The sequence below is a fragment of the Lactuca sativa genome, chromosome 5 (assembly GCF_002870075.4).
Source record: "Lactuca sativa cultivar Salinas chromosome 5, Lsat_Salinas_v11, whole genome shotgun sequence".
Taxonomy (NCBI): domain Eukaryota; kingdom Viridiplantae; phylum Streptophyta; class Magnoliopsida; order Asterales; family Asteraceae; genus Lactuca; species Lactuca sativa.
Window position 1 is genome coordinate 263,303,661 of NC_056627.2, and position 21,829 is coordinate 263,325,489.

Below are 21,829 nucleotides of genomic sequence, written 5' to 3' on the forward strand. Positions count from 1 at the left end.
AGCTGAACTCCTCTCAAACTCCTACACATAAAAATCTCCTTTAATTACCCTTTCATACTCATAACCCCTTTAAGGGTCAACTCTGGTCAATGGTCAAAGTCAAAGTCAACATCCTAGTCAAAGTCAACATCCTGGTTTACTCAACTCGCCGAGTTGGTCCATCAACTCGTCGAGTTTCATGATCCATAAAACCCTGAAAATCTCGATCCAACTCTTCGAGTTCTTTCATGAACTCGTCGAGTTCCTCTTCATACAAAGTCGGGACATTTCCCTTTCAACTCGCTGAGTTCCTCCTTCAACTCGTCGAGTTCTTCAATCTTTAAAACCCAAAAACCATGGCCAACTCACTGAGTCATCTCCTAGACTCAACGAGTTTGCCTAGTAACAGAAAAGGTTGGGGGACCACGACCCAACTCACCAAGTTGTATGAACAACTCGTCGAGTCCCCTATAGTCTAAACCCATTCAGTCGTTTCTAGTCGGGTTCAATGCTTCCAAACCATAGATCTAATCCCTTTGGACTAAGTTACCATGTAAAGTTGCTAACTTTACGACCATGTATGGTGCCATGAAGCTAGAAACACCAAAACTAAGCTATATAAGAGGTCTAGGGAATGGGGAAGGGCCAAGGCTTGATAAAGCTGACAACTTAAAGCCTCATAAGCTCATGAGTGCCTAGATCTGAAGTTAAAACCTCATGATACACTCAAATATCGAAAATGACTTCAGTATGGCCCAAAAGTAACAAAATACAACCCTAAATGAAGATCTAAGCAAAGGAAAGTCAAGGTATCAACTTTACACCTCAAATGAGTCAAAAATGCAGCTCAACTTCCGGATCTACTGGCTTCCTCTTGAATCCTCAAGCTTCTCCTTCCTTCTCAAGCTTCAAAATCACCAAGAACACACAAAAATGGCTCAGTAACCATCAAAGGTGGATTAAGGTTTCGTGGCTAGGTTTCGGAGTGATGGAGGCTGAAAATGAGGCCACCCTTTGGAGGTTAAGGTGCTTAAATAGGGTGCAAACCCTGAACATTAGGGTTTCACTCTGGCAACCCTACTCATCGAGTTGAGTCTTTCAACTCGTCGACCAGGCTTCTAGTCCCACGTCCAAAATCCATTCCTACTCGACGAGTTTGGGACCTCTAACTCGTCGAGTCCCTTTGCAAAAATGACAAATTTGATTTAAAAATACATATCAGGATCCGGACGTTACAAAAGGATAAATGAGTGTTTTGTTTATATTAAAAATAAAATTTGTATCCTATGATTTTCGGGACGTTACATTCTTGGACTTAAAATCATAAACCTTCCTCATTGTATACACTTGGTTTTTCCTAAATAACTTTATGATAAACATTAGTCAACACCCCTTCTCTCCGAATTGACACCTTTGGCCCGCCTTAACACATCTCATAAATACCTTAATTACATATCATATCGATAAGAAAAAACTAAATCACAATTCACCAAAATGGTTTTCAAGTGATTAATAATTATTGTTTTATTGATAGAAAATTAGAAGACACTAATCTGAGATGTGATCATTTCTATCATTAAATATCCTCATACATTTTCTTCATATTCATGTTAAATGTTGATATGTGTCACATTTAATAAAATTAATAATATTTTAATATATTTGTCACCATTTAACATAGTTAGAAATGATGAATAAGGGTGGAGGGAGTGGTGACACACTCCCTCATTGTGCCACACTCCATTACCGCACATAAGGAGTGGTATTTTATGGAAAGAGAAAAGAGAAAGAAGAAAGAGACAGAGAGACAGAGGAATAGTGAGAGAGAAGGAAACGCTCGTGATTTTGGCTGCACACCACAAACCGCATAGGGGGAACGTTGTTCATTGCAGTTTCACATGCCACATCAACTGAAAACTGCTCCGGTCTAACAATTAAATATATGAAGATTTTAATTTCTCTCTTATTAAATGCACTTAATTAAAATTTTACAACCATTTTAATATAAAAAATTATTATTATTTTTATAAAATTGACCAAAATTGATAATCTTTACATAAAATGGCAATAAGATTATAATATAATTATAATATTGTTACATTAATGACTGAATCTTATTAACAAGTAACCATAATAGCTTTATTATATTAAATAATTACAAAATTTTGTAACTATACTCACTAAAATATCTTTTGATTTTTATTAAAAGCAACCTTAGAAATTTGGTAAACTTGGGAAAGGAGGGTTATGTTATGCCCAAGATCAAAACCTAATCCAAGATCAAACAAAAATCAAGACCCAATTACTTCTTAATCTCTCAATCAACACCTACAATTCACATATTCATCCTTTATTCCTCCTCCCCCTCCCTTCCCCTCCCAGTGACCTTCTCGTGTCTTTGTTATTTCTCTCACCCACCGCCAGAGGAAACCGTTGGCGAAAGCGTAGCACAATCGCTTCGATTCTTGGTGAAACGTTGTCGACCCACCGGCTAAACTGCCTCGGCTTCCGTCGACCCTAATTATCTTCATTGGTACAATTTCCGATCAATTTCTTTACGATTTGAACACTTATTCAACATAGGGATTCCTATTTTTTATGAATTTGATTCCATTTCTTCTTCAATTAGACATCTTTATTTGTTTGTTAGGTTGTTGTTTTGAGTGAGAAGAGGGGATCTGACTTTTAGCTATGTGGGTTTGTTTCTTATTGATTTACGAAGTAAGAAACAAGATTCACATAAAGTTGATGTCTATTTCTATCAAGAAACCAGTTTTTTTACTGATTTTTTGGTCAAACCTACTGTGTTTGATGACAAATTTAGTACAAAAGGTTATCCTTTTCGTATAAATTATATGTAGCTTTTTTTCTTCTGAAACTTTAAACATTCATATCAATCTTGAAGGATAGATAGTAACCAGTTTGACATCCAAAGTCAAAGTATGGCTCCCTTTGTTGACATGGGAGTATCGTTTGAAATGTGGATTTAATTTGTGTTCAGTGGTGTTTATTGGTTCAAGATTTTTAATTTCCATTCCATTTTCAGTTATAAAATGAAACTTTGCATATTATAAGCATAAAAAACCACTTTGCTGCATAAATTGGGGGAAAAAGGTGAAACTTTGTTGCATAAATCTGCATTTAACCCCAATATCTATACCTAATATATGTGCATCAATCTCAGGAATCCATTTCTATCAGCTCAGAGTTGTGGTTGAATCATTGATTGTTATCCCTAATGCAACGTCAAAGGAGTATCTTTGATACCTTCCCTGAAACCGTTGATCTTAACCAGGGTCCTAATCATGGTATGAACGAGTCTGATGAACACAACATCAGGTTATCCCCCACTGAAAGACGCCTCTTAAGTAATGATCTTTCTGGTGAACTAAATTTCAATTGTGAAAACACAAATGATCACCATAACTCTCGAAGTTTCAGTAGCTGGGATGTAGGCGAATCAAGCTCTAGACCCAATGAACAAGATTCAAGATTTAAAGAACGACAATTGGATCCAACAAATACTCAATTCCATTCCACTCCTAATCACATTCCGATGGATGTAAATCTGAATCTTGAATATGGGGGTAATAGTAATAGTAGTGGAAATGATGGTGGACAGGGCTTCAGATTCATGAATCTTTACAAATCGGGTACTCCTGAAATGGAGTCTGATGAACATGAACATGAACATGAACATGAGCATGAACCAGATTGTTCTTTTGGGAATTGGGGTCTCTCTTGTAAAAGAAAAGCATTAGAAGGTACTTCTTCCAGCAGTGCAAGTCAACCTTCACCAGTGGTCAACTCTCCAAGTGCCTTTACTCCTCCAATTGCAACCGAGAGCTCACGAAGATACAATGGAATCAGAGATTCCGGTTCCGGACCTTTTAACATATCATCAACTGGAACCCCTGGAAACTCATTGCCTTTTAGACGACTTCCACATAGTGAATATCTTGGTCAACCGTCTAGAGGACCAATTTTGACTCCTCCCAATTCTAGTCAACCCTTAAATGTTCAACCACCTTTAGTTCAAGTTCCTGGAATGCCAAGAAACTTAATTCCCTTTTCAAGAAATGGAAATTCATCAAGAAACAATGAGCAAAATTCTTACTTTGGTCCTTCAAATGAGACAAGAAATATGGTGCAAGATCCCACCAATTGGAGCTTAGCAACTGGGAGATCAAGCAATAATGGAGGTAATAATTACAGAAATGACCCTGTTTGGATACCTCATCATGTAAGCTCTTCTGGGACACATGGTCAGCAAAGGTTGACCGAGCTTCCTCCTTGGACTCTTTTCCCTTCTTCTGAGGTCGAGTCTGTGGGCCATAGAGGTCATTTTCCCATTTTGCCCTCGGGATCTTCTTCTTCCTCGGAGGAGAATGTGCTACCTAGCCGGGGGCGTCATCGTCAACATTTTTTAAGGTCGGGACCTTTGATGGAGGTGCCTGGTGATGAGTGGCAGGCTTTTGCTTCTGATATTGAGGGAAGGCATAGGCTGGTTTCTGAGGTTTGTTCTCTTATGATATAATTACATAAAATTCATTAGTTTTATATTTGATATATCTTACATTATAAATTTCACAATTCGTTAAATCAAACATATCTTGATATAATTTCCATCTTATTATGATTTGTATGTTCAAAAATAATGTTCCAGTGTTTCAACACTTTTGAAAACAGTTATTTAAGTTCAAATATGTACCTTAAAATGTTGCAAACATGAAAATGTTGATTTTGAAACGAAGTTTTCTTTACATTTTGTAAGATATATATACTTTTTTTTTAAATAAATGTGTTACTAAGTTATGAAATTATGTTTGACTTCCATGTTACAGATGCGTCAGATTTTGAATGCATTGCGAAGAGGTGAAAGCTTACGAGCTGAGGTCTGGTGTTGTTTTCTTGAATAATTTTCCAAATTCTAATAAAAAATAAGCTTAAAAACATTTCGATTCTTGAATAATTTCTCCAAAATTTCTTATTCTTCAAAACAACTTTCTGAAATGTTATATGTCAGGATTACATGCTCTTTGATCCATTTATAAACGGGGTTTCTGAGCTACATGACAGGCACAGAGATATGAGGCTAGATGTTGATAACATGTCTTATGAGGTAAACCTCCGAGTCTTGCTATTTTTTTTTTTTTAAATATTATTTAGTTATTAATATTTTTGTAAACATTGATTTGTTTATCAGGAACTTTTGGCACTTGAAGAACGTATAGGAGATGTGAAAACTGGATTGAGTGAAGAAGTTATCATGAAATCAATGAAACAGAGAAAACACATATCTTTCATGGCTATATCAACCCAAAATTTGGAGCCATGTTGCATATGTCGGGTGAGATTTTTCTCTTAAACTATGTGAAAAATTGCTACTTTTCAATGATAATTTTGATCTCAATTTTGGAGTGTTGTATTGCAGGAAGAATATATTAATGGAGATAATATTGGGAGTTTGGAATGTGGACATGATTTCCACACAAGTTGCATTAAGCAGTGGCTTTCACAGAAAAATCTATGCCCTATTTGCAAGATGACTGGCCTTTCTACTTGATATATATTTGAATTTCTATGCTTTTGTTGAGAGACAAAAAGACATGATATTCTTCTATGTTCACTTGTCTTTTTCAATCCCCCGATTTTTTTGTTTGTCAAAATCAGGGGTTTGCAAGAGAAAGGAGGAAGAGGAAGGAGGTAATAATGGTATATGTTATAAACAGATTTGGTTGTCAATTTGAAAATGATCTGGATAATTTAATGACTTGTTATTTTATTTCTTCTAGTTTTGTTTTCTCTTCAACTTGATATCGCATAATCTTATTTTCTCATATCCGATAAGTAGTATATTGCATACAAAATTAATGATGATTTATAAGTGAAGACGATGTGAGAGAAAGCAATTTTGTATATTGCATCCATCGATTAAGATGTGTAAAGTAATTACAAACAAGCGATCGAGGAATCAATGGAATCATCTTCATCTGCCCCTTTGAACCACTCAAAATTGGATATTCTTCGAGTAAGTTATCCAATTAATTGATTAAATGATATTTATGTGATGTTCTATTAAAGAAATATCCACCAAACGCTCCTTAATCCAAAGGTTCAAATTATTCAATAAAGAAATCGTTTAACTATTGTTTTCATATATATTATATGGTATAAAAATATAGAAAGTTATAAATAAAAAGCCCATATCTTTGGAGGTAGTGGACATTGTTCTATTTGTTGAGATAATGTATTGGGGGACCATATAGCTCATGCAACAAGATGTTGATGGAACGCTTTTTCAACCAATAAAATTGTCAATCACACCTATTATTCGATTAATTTTGAGCTATTTCAATGTTATTACATGAAATATTGCATAAAATTAATGTAAAAGGCACATAAAAGCTCTAGGGATCTCATGAGTCTTGATGAGTTTGGACATGGTTTTAGTTGGTTTATGATTTACTTGGATCATTAAAGACTTTTTCTAAATTAGTATGGTGCGTTTAAAAAAAGAAAAACATTACTAAGGGGACCATATAATAAAGATACAAAGGATTGATCACAAACAAGTGGCTACGAGATATTGATGGGACGTATTTCTAACCAACAAAACTGTCGATCACAATTTTAATTTGCCTAATATCCACTCGTTTGACTAATATCTCACATTTTCTGTCATGAAAGTTGAAAGACAAAATAAATAAATAAATAAAATTACTTTTAGCAAATAAAATTATGGATAGTCTGTAAAAAAATAGTAACATACTTTTATTATATTGATATAATCAATGTTATTTGACTTTACCTATAATAGTGACATACATATAACATGTTAAATTACCCATATTGACGGTTCTAGCGGTATCAAAGAGCTTCTAACTTAGCAGTATCTGGTGTTGTTCTCCGTCTTTTAGGTCAAGAGAAAACTATGAGATTGTCTCACCTCAACCTTATATTTTGGACAATAATCCATCAAAACTTTGAACTACATGATAATAATCGACGATACATAAGAAATTGTTTCACATTAGCAAAGCATGATTTTTGACATTTTTATTATGAAAACATGAATTTAACAGTGGTTAAGGACGTGAAAAAAAAAATAGTTGTTAAAATCGTCTTTAAATCTATATTATCATAACACAATCCAATGTAAACTTATTATCTTTAATTTATTGCTAATAAATTTAATTTTTATAGTACTTGTGTTTGATTTTTATAAGATAAAATATGTTTTCGCGTTTTCGCAAAATATTTATGTTTTCTCATGAACCTACTTATATATATATATATATATATATATATATATATATATATATATATATATATATATATATATATATATATATATATATATATATATATATATATATATATATATATATATATGTTTGATACAGAACTTGAACCCTCAACCTCATAACCTACCTTAATAAAGCTTACATGGGAAAAATTCAATGATCCAACCTATTATAATGAGGCCATGAGTAGTGACTAATTATCTTAATGAAATGAAGATATGATTGAGGAACTTATTTCCACGAGTAAGAATGACATTTGGGAATTTGTTGAACTCCATAAGGCGATAAAACCTGTAAGGTGCAATTAGGTATTTAGAACCAAGCTAGACCCAAATGTAAATGTCAAATGATATAAAACACTTTTGGTTGCTAAAGGTTACACCCAAAAGTGGGAATCAAATATATGAAGACTTTCTCTCCCATTTAACGAAAGGGTTCGATAAGGATCATTATGGAGTTAGTACCATATTTTGATGCAGATCTATATCAAATGTATGTTAAAATACCTCTCCTTAATGGTGATTTACATAGAGATGTGTTCATGACCCAACCCGAAGGTTCAAGAACACCTAGTAAGTAAACTAAAGAAGTCCATTAACATGTTAAAACAAACATCATGAGAATGGTACTTGAAATTTGATGAAGTCGTGCAAAATAATGGATTCATTAAGAATTAATTTGATCAATGTACCTACCTTAAAATGAGTACAAAAAACTTTTTCGTATTGGTCTTTTATGTTGATGAAGTTATTTTAACAAATAATATTTTAATTTTTTTTTACATTAGTCAAAGAAATTACTTTCGTGCCATTTTGAAATGAAATATCATAGGGAAGCCTCTTATGTGATCATTATCGAAATACACCAAAATTAGGCCAATGTGATATTAGGATTTTCTCAAAAGACTTACATTAAATGTATTCTTGCATGTTATAATATAGAACAATGCTCCCCTTCGTCTGCTCTCATAGTCAAAGGGTGCATTTTCGGTTCTTCTCAATGCCCGAAAACGGAAGTAGAAAATGAACAAATAAGACTGATACATTATGCTTGTATGAAAGGAAACCTAATGTATGCTCAAGTTTGTACTTGTCCCGATATCGCTTATATTGTTGGAATGCTAAGTCAATATCATTTTAATCTTGGCCCATTGGAAAGTGTTGTGATATCTTTAAAGGACAAAAGACTACAAACTTAATTACAGAATAACTAATAACCTAAAAGTGATTGGATTTTTTGATTCCGAATTTGTTGAATGCAAAGACGATAAAAAAAAGTCAACTTCAAGGTACATCTTTAAGTTAGCAAGTGGGCCTATATCGTGGAGGAGTCATAAGCAACAACTAACCAGGACATCGACAATGATGGCAGAGTACATTGCAGTTTATAATGCAACTTGCCATGAGATGTTGATAAATCTTATTAGTGGACTCAAATTTGTAAACTCTATATTAAGATCATTAAAGATTTACTTTGATAATTTTGTTATCATTAGTTTTCATGGTTGAATTATATCTTGATACACAATTCTTTTTTGTAAAAATATATAAACATAGTCTTTGTATCGATTACATTAACACTCATGATATGCTTGCAGATCCAATTACAAAATGTCTACCACCAAAGTTTTCCAAGAGCCAGTATGAAAGACAGGTTTTACTAGATAAGCTTATATGATGGAACATTGCTTTTATGCACGAGTAATGAAATTTTAAGCTTCCTCATGTATTTTAATTACTTTTTTCTATACTAATGTATGCATGTATTTATTAATCTATAGATAAATCTATACAATTTAATGTTGTATATCTTCCATAATATTGGCTTAATGCTTTATAAGTGTTTTATGTTGAAGCCTTAGTGTGAATGTGTGATTATGGAGATCTGATACAAATGGTTGTTATCTTTTGATATGACTACAATATTAAACATGATGGACATTAATTTGGCCAAGCTTATGAATATTCATCCGTCATCACAAATGGTCACTCGTCTAAATAGAAAAATATTAGAATATTTTAACTAATATGTGGCCTTTGGACCATATCTATAATAATTATTTAATTGTTACTATATTTACATAATGTGAAAACTATGCTAATATGACATAATGGGTATCCCATCTCTCCTAAGTGTTATTTGATAGAAGTAACAAGAAGAAGTCATATTCTCCTTTAGATGTCTTAAAACTCACAAAGAATATGGGATGATTCTCTCTCATGGTCTAAGTAAAATTTCTAAGAACAATTATATTTCAAACCAATAATCTATGAATTTAGTCATTTCGAGATCACAATGGACATCAATTCATCTTCACATCAAACACCCCTTTAAAGATTGTTTCACCTAAGTACATTTTTTTCTATTGAAATAATTTTAATGTGTTTTAATTGATTAGAAAAGTAAAATGGACAACTGATTCTGAAGTTTAATCAACAACAAACCAACAACATTATAACTCTTTAACATTGAGCTTTTATTAAATTGTAAGGAAATCAAGATCTATCAAGAAACCAAAATTCATCTTCTTCATCATCGTGGTTTATTTTACCTCCTTCATCACTACCATATCTTGCGTCCTTCCCTACCATTGATGTCTAGTACAAACGATATTTGATCAATCTCAAGCTAAAAATTCCAACTGTTTTCTAGATATATTTAAACAATTCTAAATAAACAAACAAAATGATTGTCAATCAAATGCAAATCCAACAAAAAGTTTTAATTTAAATTTAAGTAATTATCATAATAATTAGAATACCCGTAAAAAAAGATAAATAGAAAAGACAAAGAAAAATAGTCTTTCTAAAGTGAATTTAACATAAAAATAAAAAAATAAGTGAAGTCAATTTAGGGATTTTATAGACGACTTTAAAAGAAAACATCGGAAAGCAAACTTAATTTTTTTCCAACTACAAAATTTTATAGGAAAAATAATGGCATAGCAATATTTGTTGACTTGGATGCCTGATCAAGTGATTTTTTACTTTATTTTAAAATTTTAACTAATAATTTTAATTAAATGTATTAGTTAATAATCTCTTTATACAGACCATTGCCCCACCAACTATAGCCACCACCACCACATGGAATAAAGGTGGTAATTGTGTAATATCGAAATGCGAGAGGGATGTAGAAGAAAATGTATATAATCAAAACCAATAAAATAAAATAAAAAACTGATTAGAATAATAATTTAAAAACTAAACCTATAAAAAGTTATATAATATTTCCTTTCAAGAAGTTGTATATTTTGCAGATGACATGAATGATGTCACAATCGATTAAATGTTATAAATATATAATTATTAAGGATTAAAATTAAAATACTTGTATCACTGGAAAAACAAATTATGTTAGTTTGTCTTAACTTATCTTAAACGTATCAATAAAACTTGAAAACTTGTTATCAAACTAATCTTAACATTTTTTTTATTAGAGTAAACTAGGTGTGAGACCCGTGTATTACACGGGTTTATAAAAAAAATTTAATATAAAATTATAAGCATTACATATTTTTTAAAGTAATAATTTTACATAAATACAAAGAATATAATAAATAAAGTAAATAATAAAGGTTGTAGAGCATTTATTATGAAATTTAATAGAATGATCTATTTTACATATATAAATCTCATTAAAATGTAAATTTTAAATTTAAAAAAAAAATTAAAAATTTAAGAAAATGACAAAGTAGAAAAGAAATAATTCAAAAACTCTTAGAAAATGACATGTATCAAATTTAATGAGAGCATGATATTTGACAAAATTAATTTTTATTTATTAGGTTAGATATCTATTTATTTGATTCACGTTTCACAATATATGGTATAAAAATCTAGAAATACAAACAAATCCCATATCATATTGATAGAATGTAAACCAACAAAATGTAGCTCAAATGTACTATGGGTCGTAATTTCGACCCATTTGACTGATATTTTATATTTATATAATATAACGTCTAAAGAAACAAAAAAAACCCATGTGATGTCACGGTCCAGAATGGTGGGGACAAGAGTTATTATGGAAAATTCTTTGTGGCCATATTATTATTCCCCAACAAAGACTTAACTTTCTATCTTTCCCCTTGGGCATGCTTTGTTTGGCTTCTTCATCACTCCCCACTAATTCTATCATCAATTTTGGACACCCTTTTGGTCAAAGGTGGTTAAGTTCTCATGTCATTCAACATCATCCACACTCTTTTTTTCCTCATTCAATACATCAACTTTCACTTTATAACTACTCAACTTTAAAAAAAAAAAAAAAAAAAAAAAAAAAAACATATATATATATATATATATAGAGAGAGAGAGAGAAAGAGGGGTTCAAATGTTTCTCACATCTATTATGTGCTAGAATGCACCAATAAAAATTAAGTAACATTAAATGTATATTAAATGATATCCATATTTATAAATCATTTTTATGGAAATTAATTTAATTCGTCATTAATGTCAATAATAATATTCTTTCATAATGAATTAATATATAAACTAATAAGAGTGTATTCTAGGAGAACGAGAGTATATATTCTACTAGAATACACCCTCATTCTTCATATTCCATACAACTTTATTGTATTTTAAGTGAGTGAGTCCTGAAATAATGTTATTGTTGGCATAAAAACCTAGATACGAATACATTCTGAAATAATGTTATTGCTGACATTAATGACAAATTTAATTAATTTCCATAAAGAGAAAATTATAATTATGGATATCATTTAATATACATACACTTATGGAAACCATTTAATATCTATCATTATTTAATTAAATAATAATATAATTTTACTAAATTCCTATTGGTGCATTCTAGCATACAATAAATATAAAAAACACTTTAACCTAGCCCTATATATATATATATATATATATATATATATATATATATATATATATATATATATATATATATATATATATAGGGCTAGGTTAAAGTGTATATATATATATATATATATATATATATAGAGAGAGAGAGAGAGAATGCATATATATAGTTTACTATATATATATATATATATATATATATATATATATATATATATATATATATATATATATATATATATATATATAGAGAGAGAGAGAGAGAGAGAGAAAAAGAGAGAGAGAGACCGAGCTTGAGGGTTTTGCACATATTAATTGTCCCAACTCCCATAGAGTGTATGTTTCATAGTAAAATTTATGGACTTAAATAAACATCTCTTAGTTAAAATCTTTGTTTTAATGAGAAAATTAAGGAGTTTAGTTTTATCAGAAGTAAAGATGAACCATTATATAATGTCAAGATTTGTGGGAGTTATGTAGGTCCTGTTTGATTTGGGTCTGACCGAGTCCGGTCAGACAAAAATGTTTGACTCGGTCAGATCAATGTGGGTGAGTGTGTTTGATATGTGGAATGACTCGGCCAGAACCATCTGACTCGGTAAGTAAGATGAAAGTAGCTACTCGGTCATATTCGTTTTCTTTACATTTTTGCCCTTTGCATCACAAATCCATCGACATTGCAGCAGTACAGCTACCACAAAAACAACCATAAACATTCCCTGTTCAAACACAAGAATTAGGAAACTTTCCATAAACACCATAACCTTGTTCATCATTTTAAACCCAACCAAAAAAATCACATCTTGCTGAGAGAGAAGCAGAGGGGAGCACCCTTTTACCTACTAATCGAGTCCAAGAGGATTCAAAATTTCGATTGATTGAAGAGAACAAGGATAAGGAGGTGAGGGTGTTTTGGTAATAATATAGGATTACACCATTATCATTCTTGGAGGAAGCTCCAAACATCTATCCATGGTGGTTACCTGATTGTTCTTCCCACCAAAAAGGAATGGAAAGTTCGATTTCCAGCGGTGGTGTTGTCATGGTCGATGGTTCAGAGGAGCGGTGGAACTGCCCTAGAAAAAAGCTACAACTTTTGTATGGAGATTGGGTCAGATCCCATTCTCTCTCTAGAAACGACTGAAATGAAAGTTAAGAGAAAAAAGTGTGTATTAATTTATTATATGAGGTTGTTAATGTATAAAAATGAAAATACCTCTGACTCATGGGACTAGGTTTTCACATGTCCATTACATTTGGTTATATTATTGTTTTTAAAATAAATAAAATTTAGTTTTGTATTCATTCCTCAAAACTGTTAATTTTTAAGTGATATATATGTAATTCATGCATTACATGGGGACGTTTTATTAATTTAACAATGTTCATCGAAGTTAAATTTACATACAAACAAATTTATTTTAGCTAACATAAAAAGCGGTCATTTTCATCACTATATAGAGCAGCAGAGTAAAACGGTCATTTTTCATCAGTCAGCATATTCAGTCAAATGTACAATCAAACAACATGGTTTCTTACTCAGTCATGATTTCTTACCCATATAGACTTTTCTTAGTCAGTATTTTCTCAATTAGCAACTACCAAACGAGACTGTAGTCTTCCCTATTCTCATTGTTAACATATTCCTCATGGAAACAGTGTCTTTACTTTCCAAATGTTAAAAGAAATTGGCTATGGGATTCTTTTTCCTTATGAAAGACATGGAGATGGAACATAAAATTAGGCAATCAAGATCTATAAACATAGATCTAATCGTCTCATTGGGTTAAATTAGAGTACATGAAAATAAAAGATAAGCAAATTAAGATAAAAGAAACCCCCAAAAAGGACATGGCCAAGTACTGATCGAAGAAGTAGTAGAAGAAGAAGAAGCCATGAAAATAAAAGATAAGCAAATTAAGCCTTGAGCTGGAGCCCTAAAGAAAATGTCGAAACCCTAAGATGGAAACACCGCAACCAAAAGTTGGCGTGCACCAAATGAAGAAATCACCAGGAAGAAACGCTACATTTCCTTGAAAGCAAGGGTGATGGACTCACTATCATTCTTGATTCCAAATCTGGGGGATAAATATCCTTAAAAAAAACTTTGTAAAATAAAAGTTCTGGTTTTGTGTGAGATGTAAAATAAAACTGCTTGAATAGAATTAAAAGTATGGTTTTAGTATCTGAAAATTTCACTTTGGCATTTTATGGAACACTTGGTGGACAGTGAAGTTGGCATCTATTTCAACTTGTAGGATGCTTGCTTGAAACCCATCATTTGCAAACCATAAACAATAAATTCACTTGACGTAAAACTAAAAGTGCAGATGATTCAATATTTAAAAGCGAGTTTTGCATGGAGAAGTAAATGTTTCAACATCCTGAGAATTTTGAAGTCCTTGAACGGGTTTTGTTTTGTTTTCCAAAATTTGATGACTTGATGCTTTCCCCTTCACTTTTTTTCCTTTAGCAGAGAAACGACATACCCATTGCGATTTCGAGAAGTGTATGATGATATGATCTATGTTGTGATTCTTTGAATCTTCTTCGACATGTCTTCTTTTGCTTTCCCCTTCACTTTTTTTTTCTTTTAGCAGAGAAACGACATATCCATTGCGATTTGGAGAAGTGTATGATGATATGATTTATGTTGTGATTCTTTTAATATTCTTCGACAGTAAAACGCATATTAAGAAAATGAAAGAACAATCAATATAGAAACAGAACACAAGATCCAAATTCTCACTCTAAGGATGTCATGTCGATAGTTAAACCCCCAAATCATATGCTTGAAATTGATGAAAGTTGTATAGATTGTATTTTAACTCAATGTTTGTATAGATTGTATTCTAAGCTATTCATAATTCCACAAATATCTTAGACTAGTTAGACGAGACACAACTCTCAACAACAATATATAATAAAATAAATTACCATTAAAAAATTTATTTTTTTAATCAATTAAATCATATTCACTTCTAACAATTCACATTAGTAATGAAAAAAAAAATATCCACTACCAAAAATTCTTACATGATCCAAACCCACTCTCCTTCTATATACTCCACCCACCTTCTAGAACTATATAATGTTCTCACTTTTTTTTTTCCTTTGAAATAAAGAAAAAAAAATGGACTAAAATGTGCAAAATAAAGTAAACTAAAAATTTAAAAGAAATTTAAAAAAAATCAAAACGGAACGACGTCGCTGCATCCGAAATCGTATGAATTCATTATCGAGTTTTCCGGCCAGGAATTCCGGAGAAGTTTCAGTAGCATTTGTGCTTTTCGCTTAGCTCGCTCTGTACAGTCGCTTTGAACAAGCAACAACAGCTGCGTCAAAACCCCTGCCGCCACCGCCTCCCCTTCCAACCATTCTGCGGCGGAACAGAGCGACAGTAGTGCTCCAGCGGCGTATTCCGTCGCACGGTCCGAGATCTTCAGGATGACCTTTACGAGCAGCGGCACTGTAAGCGCGTTAGACGCGAAGGCCACGCATCCTGATGGTATTCGGCATAACAGCTCCACCGTCGCCAGCGCTCTCTCAGCGTCGCATTTCTCAAAATCCGGCAACCTGTCAATGAGCGCCTCCACTGCTCCTGCCTCAACCGCTTTGTGGCGGTGCTGCTTCACCATGCAAAAAGCAAACAACGCCTTAATTCCGACTTTCAAGGCTCGTGGATACGTCAAAGGATAATCGAGAATTCCAACTATTCCGTCGAATATTTCATCGTGACTGGTGATTTCTGCTCGGAGTTCCGGCGATCTTGTACCGGTGACAACGTTCTCAAGCAACGCGGCCGTGTTGACTCGTACGTCAATTGACGAATGTGACAGAAGCGAAATCAGATACGAGATCCGATCTGGATCGGAAGACACCAGAAGGCACTCCGTCTCAGAAAGCGCGAGCATCGCTAGAATCGCAAGCGACTCGTGAGTCAAATCAGACGAGTTGCGATTCGTTTCGGAGAACAACACGTCCAATAAAATCTCACACGCTTTCTGCGTTGTGAGAACCAAACGGTTTTTATCCGAATCACGTGCAAGCCCCCGGAGCCGACGAAGCGCAGACAGCCTAGCGTGCCGCGTGTTCGACACCGACGACGCCTGTTTAAGCAATGACTGGACCATCACCGGATCCGCAGGTTGCTTCGGCGTAGGAATCCGTTCCACACCATACGAACGGTTGGCGACACACCACTCCTGGATTAGACGGCGGAGCGTGTGGTTAGGGATGAGCGTAAAATCGGTGAGCGGTAGTCGCGTGACAGGGCAGGTGGTATTTCCGGTGGCCACCCATGACTCGATGCTTGAACGATCATATGTCTGACCGGTTCCAATGATGACTGGATCCATCATGAGCTCAAGAGAAATTGGACATCTGAAATGATACGGAACCTGAATTCCGACGTCCAAGGGCTGTAAGCTCGCAGGCATGTTATCCTCAACCTCAGTTTCTCTCTCTGTTTCTTTCTTCTCTCTCTCTATATATATGTGTGTGTATATATATACACACTTTCACACACAGTACTCTGAAAATTCTCTTTCAGTTTGTTCTTTGTTTGGGGCTTTTTGACATATATAGGAAAGGAACAGAGAGACAAAGGCAACAGAGAGGGTGTGTGGAAGGGTAATTCTGTTTTGAGGGAAGATGTGTGTGAGTGTGTGTATGTGTGATTTTGGCTTTTTTTTATCTGACCACGTTACTCCTTTCAACCTCCACACGTGTGTGTCCATTAACTTAAGGCTTAACCTGAGTTGGTGTTGAATGGTGGTGGGGTTCGGTCAAAGGTGCTAGTCTGTGTGGGTCCCACTTTCTTGCTGGATGTATATCGTTTACATCGACTTGAAGTTGAGATTTTGTTAATAGGAATCATTCTTAACACTTTAGTCCCTCTTCTTTTGTGTTGTCTCTTTCTTGGACCATACTTTTAGCTTAGTTGACTTTACTAACTCGTTACTTTAAAAAAGAAGTTATTTAACAGGTAATTGAACGTTTGATGATAGTTCAAAAATGAAAAATTAGGTCATATATTTTTATTAATTAGGTCATAAAAGGTAGGAGGTAATTTAATTTCTCGTTTATTAATTTGTATTTTAAGAAAAATGTTTTCAAGACTTTAAACACTTGAAGAAGTTATTTCATTAATTTTTATTTTAAGAAAATAACATTATATATTTATATTCTACAGAAAACAAATAGTTAGTCATATTTATCTTGCTTGAGGAATAAGAAAAGAAATATATGATCTTTAAAGCATAAGATCGTATAAAAAAAATAAAACCTACTTTCTAAACTAAGAGATGAGATTACTTATATTTGAGACTTTCATATACCGATTTTTTAATAACTGACAAATAATATTTATGTTACAAAATAACAAAGAAACAATAAGATATTAGATAACTTTAAAAAGAAAGAAATATTTTTTTTGTTCACATTTATATATTAGTATATGTTCTTCAAACTTAAATATTTAACAACAGAAAATCCAAAATAGGAAGTAACATAGAATTATAGAAGGTAGAAACTAGAGAAAAAGAGTAAAGTGCAATAATGGTACCTATGAACGACTGAATATAGATGGTGCTTAAAAGGAGAGACCAAATACACAATAAAACATGGGGATAAGGAAGCAATTACACAATAAAAAAATCATATGTTGAAGTTTCGCCCTGTCTCAAGAAATGAGACATCTGGATTTGGTTGTGGGGGGATGACATGAGGCTAAATGTGTCCCATGAATGTGGAGGTGTAGAAGATCTATTACTAAGGGTTTTGAAGAAACATATGAAAGATAGAGTCCAAAAGATATTTCAATGGAGTTAATGACATGTAAAGATAAAGTAAAAACACGTTCAAAAAATGTATCAAAATGAAGTTGTAAAAAAACATGTCAAACAAAGTTTTAAAAATATAAAACACATTGATCAAAAAGAAGTTGTGAAAAACATGTAAATAACAAAGTTGTAGTGGATATTAAATATATAATATAAACAAACTAAACAAAAAGGCATTGGACAATTAATAAAAAGACATTAGGCAATAAAAAAGATGATAAAGTTGATGTATCAATTATCATGTCATAAAGATATAATGTACACAAAGAAAACAAATTAAAGAAACTTAGAAACCCTAAAAAATAAAATAACTAAAGTAACTAAATAAGTACTTTGAGAATAGTTTTCCATCTTGGCTCAATTACTATTCCAATGTTACCTTCATTACTCAGAAGGGACTAATATTGAAAGAACATTGAGTTAGGGGGTAAACTGTTATTTGGTTAAAATAGAGGGGTTAATAAAGAGTGAAGTGAGACTCGGAGTTGAAGAATCTCAATTATTTGGATAATTGTGTGGGTGCGAAAAGAGAGGTAACGAGGTGAACCACCGGACGGTGTCATTTGTTGATTATTCTGAAAAGAAGGCGGTGACCTGGGCAGTGGGCACACAGACGACCATGCTTGTCGGTGGTCAACCGGCAACAAATTTTGGACTCGGGTACAGATATATTGTGGGTCAATAGTCAATACAATTTGGGTTAAAACAATTACCCCTCTCCCAAAAAGAAAGAAAACAAAAATTAAATTAAGAAAATACTCATTCTTTTAAAATTTTATCTTAAAAAAATCCATACAACTTTAAATAATAAAATATTTCAATTACTTTCAATGTTAAAGTCTAGTCTCTGTTTAATATTCAACAATATTGTTACATATTGATGATCTTTTTAGAAAGAATCATACATAAATATCTAAAGTAAGTTGGATATGATTATCAAATATTGGCCTGTGTTTGTAATGATGCATTCTTATCAAACGATAGGCTCCTTATAATATTGTGTAATGTATCTTACTTCATAATGAACTAGGTATGAGACCCATGTATTATATGGGTTTATTTAAAAAAAATTAAATTTAAAATTTTAACAATTTGAAAATTTTGAATTTATAAGAAAAATAAGAAATTTTTTGAATTATTAAAATTAATGAGGCTTTAATGTATTGAATACATTACATATATAAACCCTTTCTAATAAATACCTTATATATATATATATATTACCTTATATATTAAATGTAGAGCTTTAATTTAATAAAATGAAAAATACAATAAAATGACAAGTGGAAAATAGAAAATTTAAAAATTCTAGAAAATGTCATGTGTCTAAATGAATGAGAAGAGGACATATGACAAAAAAAACCTTCATTTATTATAGTAGATTATGTACATAAAAAATATAAATAAAAAAACAAACAGCTAAAACTTTAATCTTTAAATTTAATATAATTAGTAAAAAATAATAATATGATAAAATCCAATATCATTAATCAAGATAAAATAAAGATCTTATTAAGACGTGGGGGTAATTTTTTTTTTTTTTGAAATATATAAACAAGTGCTAGAAGTAGCTTAAAATGTGGTCCACAAGGTTTTGAGGAGTAGGATACCAAAGTCCAATGTAGATTCAAGAGACTTTTGACCGAAAGTTCGTAAGGAATCACCCGCATATTCCTAATAATCTGCGAGAATTAAGAATGACTTTTCTAATGTTCGGTTTCAAGTATGAGTTTAAATTATTGTTTTTGAAAAACTTGATTAGCCACAACGTGGTGAAGAGATCACCACAACGTGATATTTCTGCATGGGACACGTGTTTCATTTAAGATGCCACGACGTGATCATGCAAGCGCCACGACGTGACAATGTTGGATGTGCAAAATCCTAATTTTCGGGCTTAATGTCATATTTAAAGGAAGTGATGGCTATGGTTTTGCCCTTCACCACCTCCCAAAATGTTATTGAGCAAACTCTAGCATCCTTGCAAGTTTTAAGATCATTTTGGTGTCTTTGGTGTCCCAAAATGTTATTGACCAAACTCTAGCATCCTTACAAGTTTTGAGATCATTTTGGTGTCTTTGGTGCACTTTGAAGGAAGAAAAAGAAGGTTTTAGTGCAAGGATCCAACAAGAAACTCCTCCCCATTCTTGAAATCACTCTCTAGACCATTTGTAAGTCCTCAAGATTTCATCTTGGTGATCACTTTCTTGTAGATATAGCCTTTTGAGCATGTTTCGGTCCATAAAAGAAGTTTGAATGATGTGATGAGATAAAGTTTGCAACTTTATGACTCATCAGGGTCCATTAAGCTTAAAGCATTTTGGATCTAGAAGTTGGTTGAGTTTTTAGATCCATGCATGTGGTTTTGGGTCCTTTTCTCGTATTTTGACATAATTGAGTGACTAACATGCATGACTAATGCATGTCCATAATTTTTTCATTTTTTTGGACCATTAAGGTCCCAAGAAGCATCTTGAAAAGTTAGAGTCGAGGACTAGCATCCTGAAAAGTTAGAGTCGTGGACTTAGCAGATTGAGAGGGTTTTTTTTGGGGAACGACAAGTCTAACCTACTCCTACTATAAACTATTCCTAATACCACCTGCGTCTAGTACGATACTTGAACCCTTGACCTTAAGGAGGAAGGGCAACACCTGATACCGCTAGGCTAGAAGCCCTTTAGTTTAGTAGATTAAGAGTTAAATCGATTAAATTGTCTTTATACGGTTTCCACGACGTGGAGTCTGGTTTGGGTCGCGACCATTTTGTATGGACTATGCCATCGTGTGGTAGTGGATTTTGATCCATCTATTGGAATGGCCATGACGTGGACATTGGTTGGCCACAACGTGGAGGTTAACAAGAGTTGACTTTACTGCTAACCTTGGTTGTTGACTTTTGACCTGGGTTGAATTTTAGCCAAATTGTTAGTTTTAGAAGCTAGACTAAGTGTTTACCTTGTGTGATTTAGTAAATGGTGTGTAGCACCCACTTCTTGATTGTGTGAGCTGGTTAGGTGTCGACTACGTTTGTAAGGTGGGTTTTCTCACTATACTATGTAGGTTGCTAGGCTGTCTTTGTGACTTTAGCATGAAAGACCATGGGAGGACCATGACACCTGTATGAAAGACCATGGAAGGACCATGACAACCATGCAGAAGACTATAGGAGGACCATAGCAATGAAGACTGCAACAGTAAGTGATTGTAAGACTGAAGGAGGACCATAACATTCAATTGTTATGTGTGTAATGTATGGTATGTGGTATTTTGGGGAACTCACTAAGCTTTGTACTTACAATTTTATATTTGAATGTTTCAGGTACTTATGGTTTCAAAGGGAATGACCCACCATGATTGCATCGCATCCACTAGAGATTCCACAGTGATGATTTTGTTGATACTCTAATGTTATTTTGAAACACCTTTCGATACTCTGACTATCTTTTGAATTAATGAATGAATGATTTGGTTGATTTAAAAATGAAATTTTTTTACCTTGTATGTCGGGACGTTACAAATTGGTATCAAAGCCTTGGTTTGAGGGATTCAGACACACTTTCGGGTGTGTCTGAACTTAAACCAAGGAATTGATAAAATCTTTTAAAAGAAAAAAGTAATTTTCTAAAAAGGGTTTTATAAGAAAAGGGGTGTGATGTATGTAATCAGCCGAACTCAAGTAAGTAATTCCTAAAATACTTATACGTGAATGTTATACTTTAGCACGTCGTTATTGCAGTTACATTTATGATAGTGGATATGCTAAGAATCCCTTCAGGAATTACATGCTAGAATTGTCTGACATTTGTGATGCCTTATAGCTCGAGGAATTGTTTGTTATGTGCTACTTGAAGTCTAGATTGAT

General features: G+C 32.9%; 2 protein-coding genes across 2 annotated transcripts; one reads left to right on the forward strand and one right to left on the reverse strand.

Annotated features, from left to right (window-relative positions):
• The first annotated feature begins 2,218 nt into the window (after positions 1–2,218).
• Positions 2,219–5,764, forward strand: LOC111877603 (E3 ubiquitin-protein ligase MBR2). The gene is made up of 6 exons (XM_023874126.2): positions 2,219–2,512; positions 3,164–4,495; positions 4,824–4,874; positions 5,006–5,101; positions 5,186–5,329; positions 5,414–5,764. The coding sequence occupies exons 2-6, from the start codon at positions 3,218–3,220 to the stop codon at positions 5,543–5,545; spliced, it is 1,701 nt and encodes a 566-aa protein (XP_023729894.1). The 5' UTR covers positions 2,219–2,512; positions 3,164–3,217; the 3' UTR covers positions 5,546–5,764.
• Positions 5,765–15,057: 9,293 nt separating this feature from the next.
• LOC111877609 (U-box domain-containing protein 26) lies at positions 15,058–16,845 on the reverse strand. Its single transcript, XM_023874131.3, has one exon. It carries the CDS (start codon positions 16,561–16,563, stop codon positions 15,316–15,318), a length of 1,248 nt encoding a protein of 415 aa, XP_023729899.1. The 5' UTR covers positions 16,564–16,845; the 3' UTR covers positions 15,058–15,315.
• Between the last annotated feature and the right edge of the window lie 4,984 nt (positions 16,846–21,829).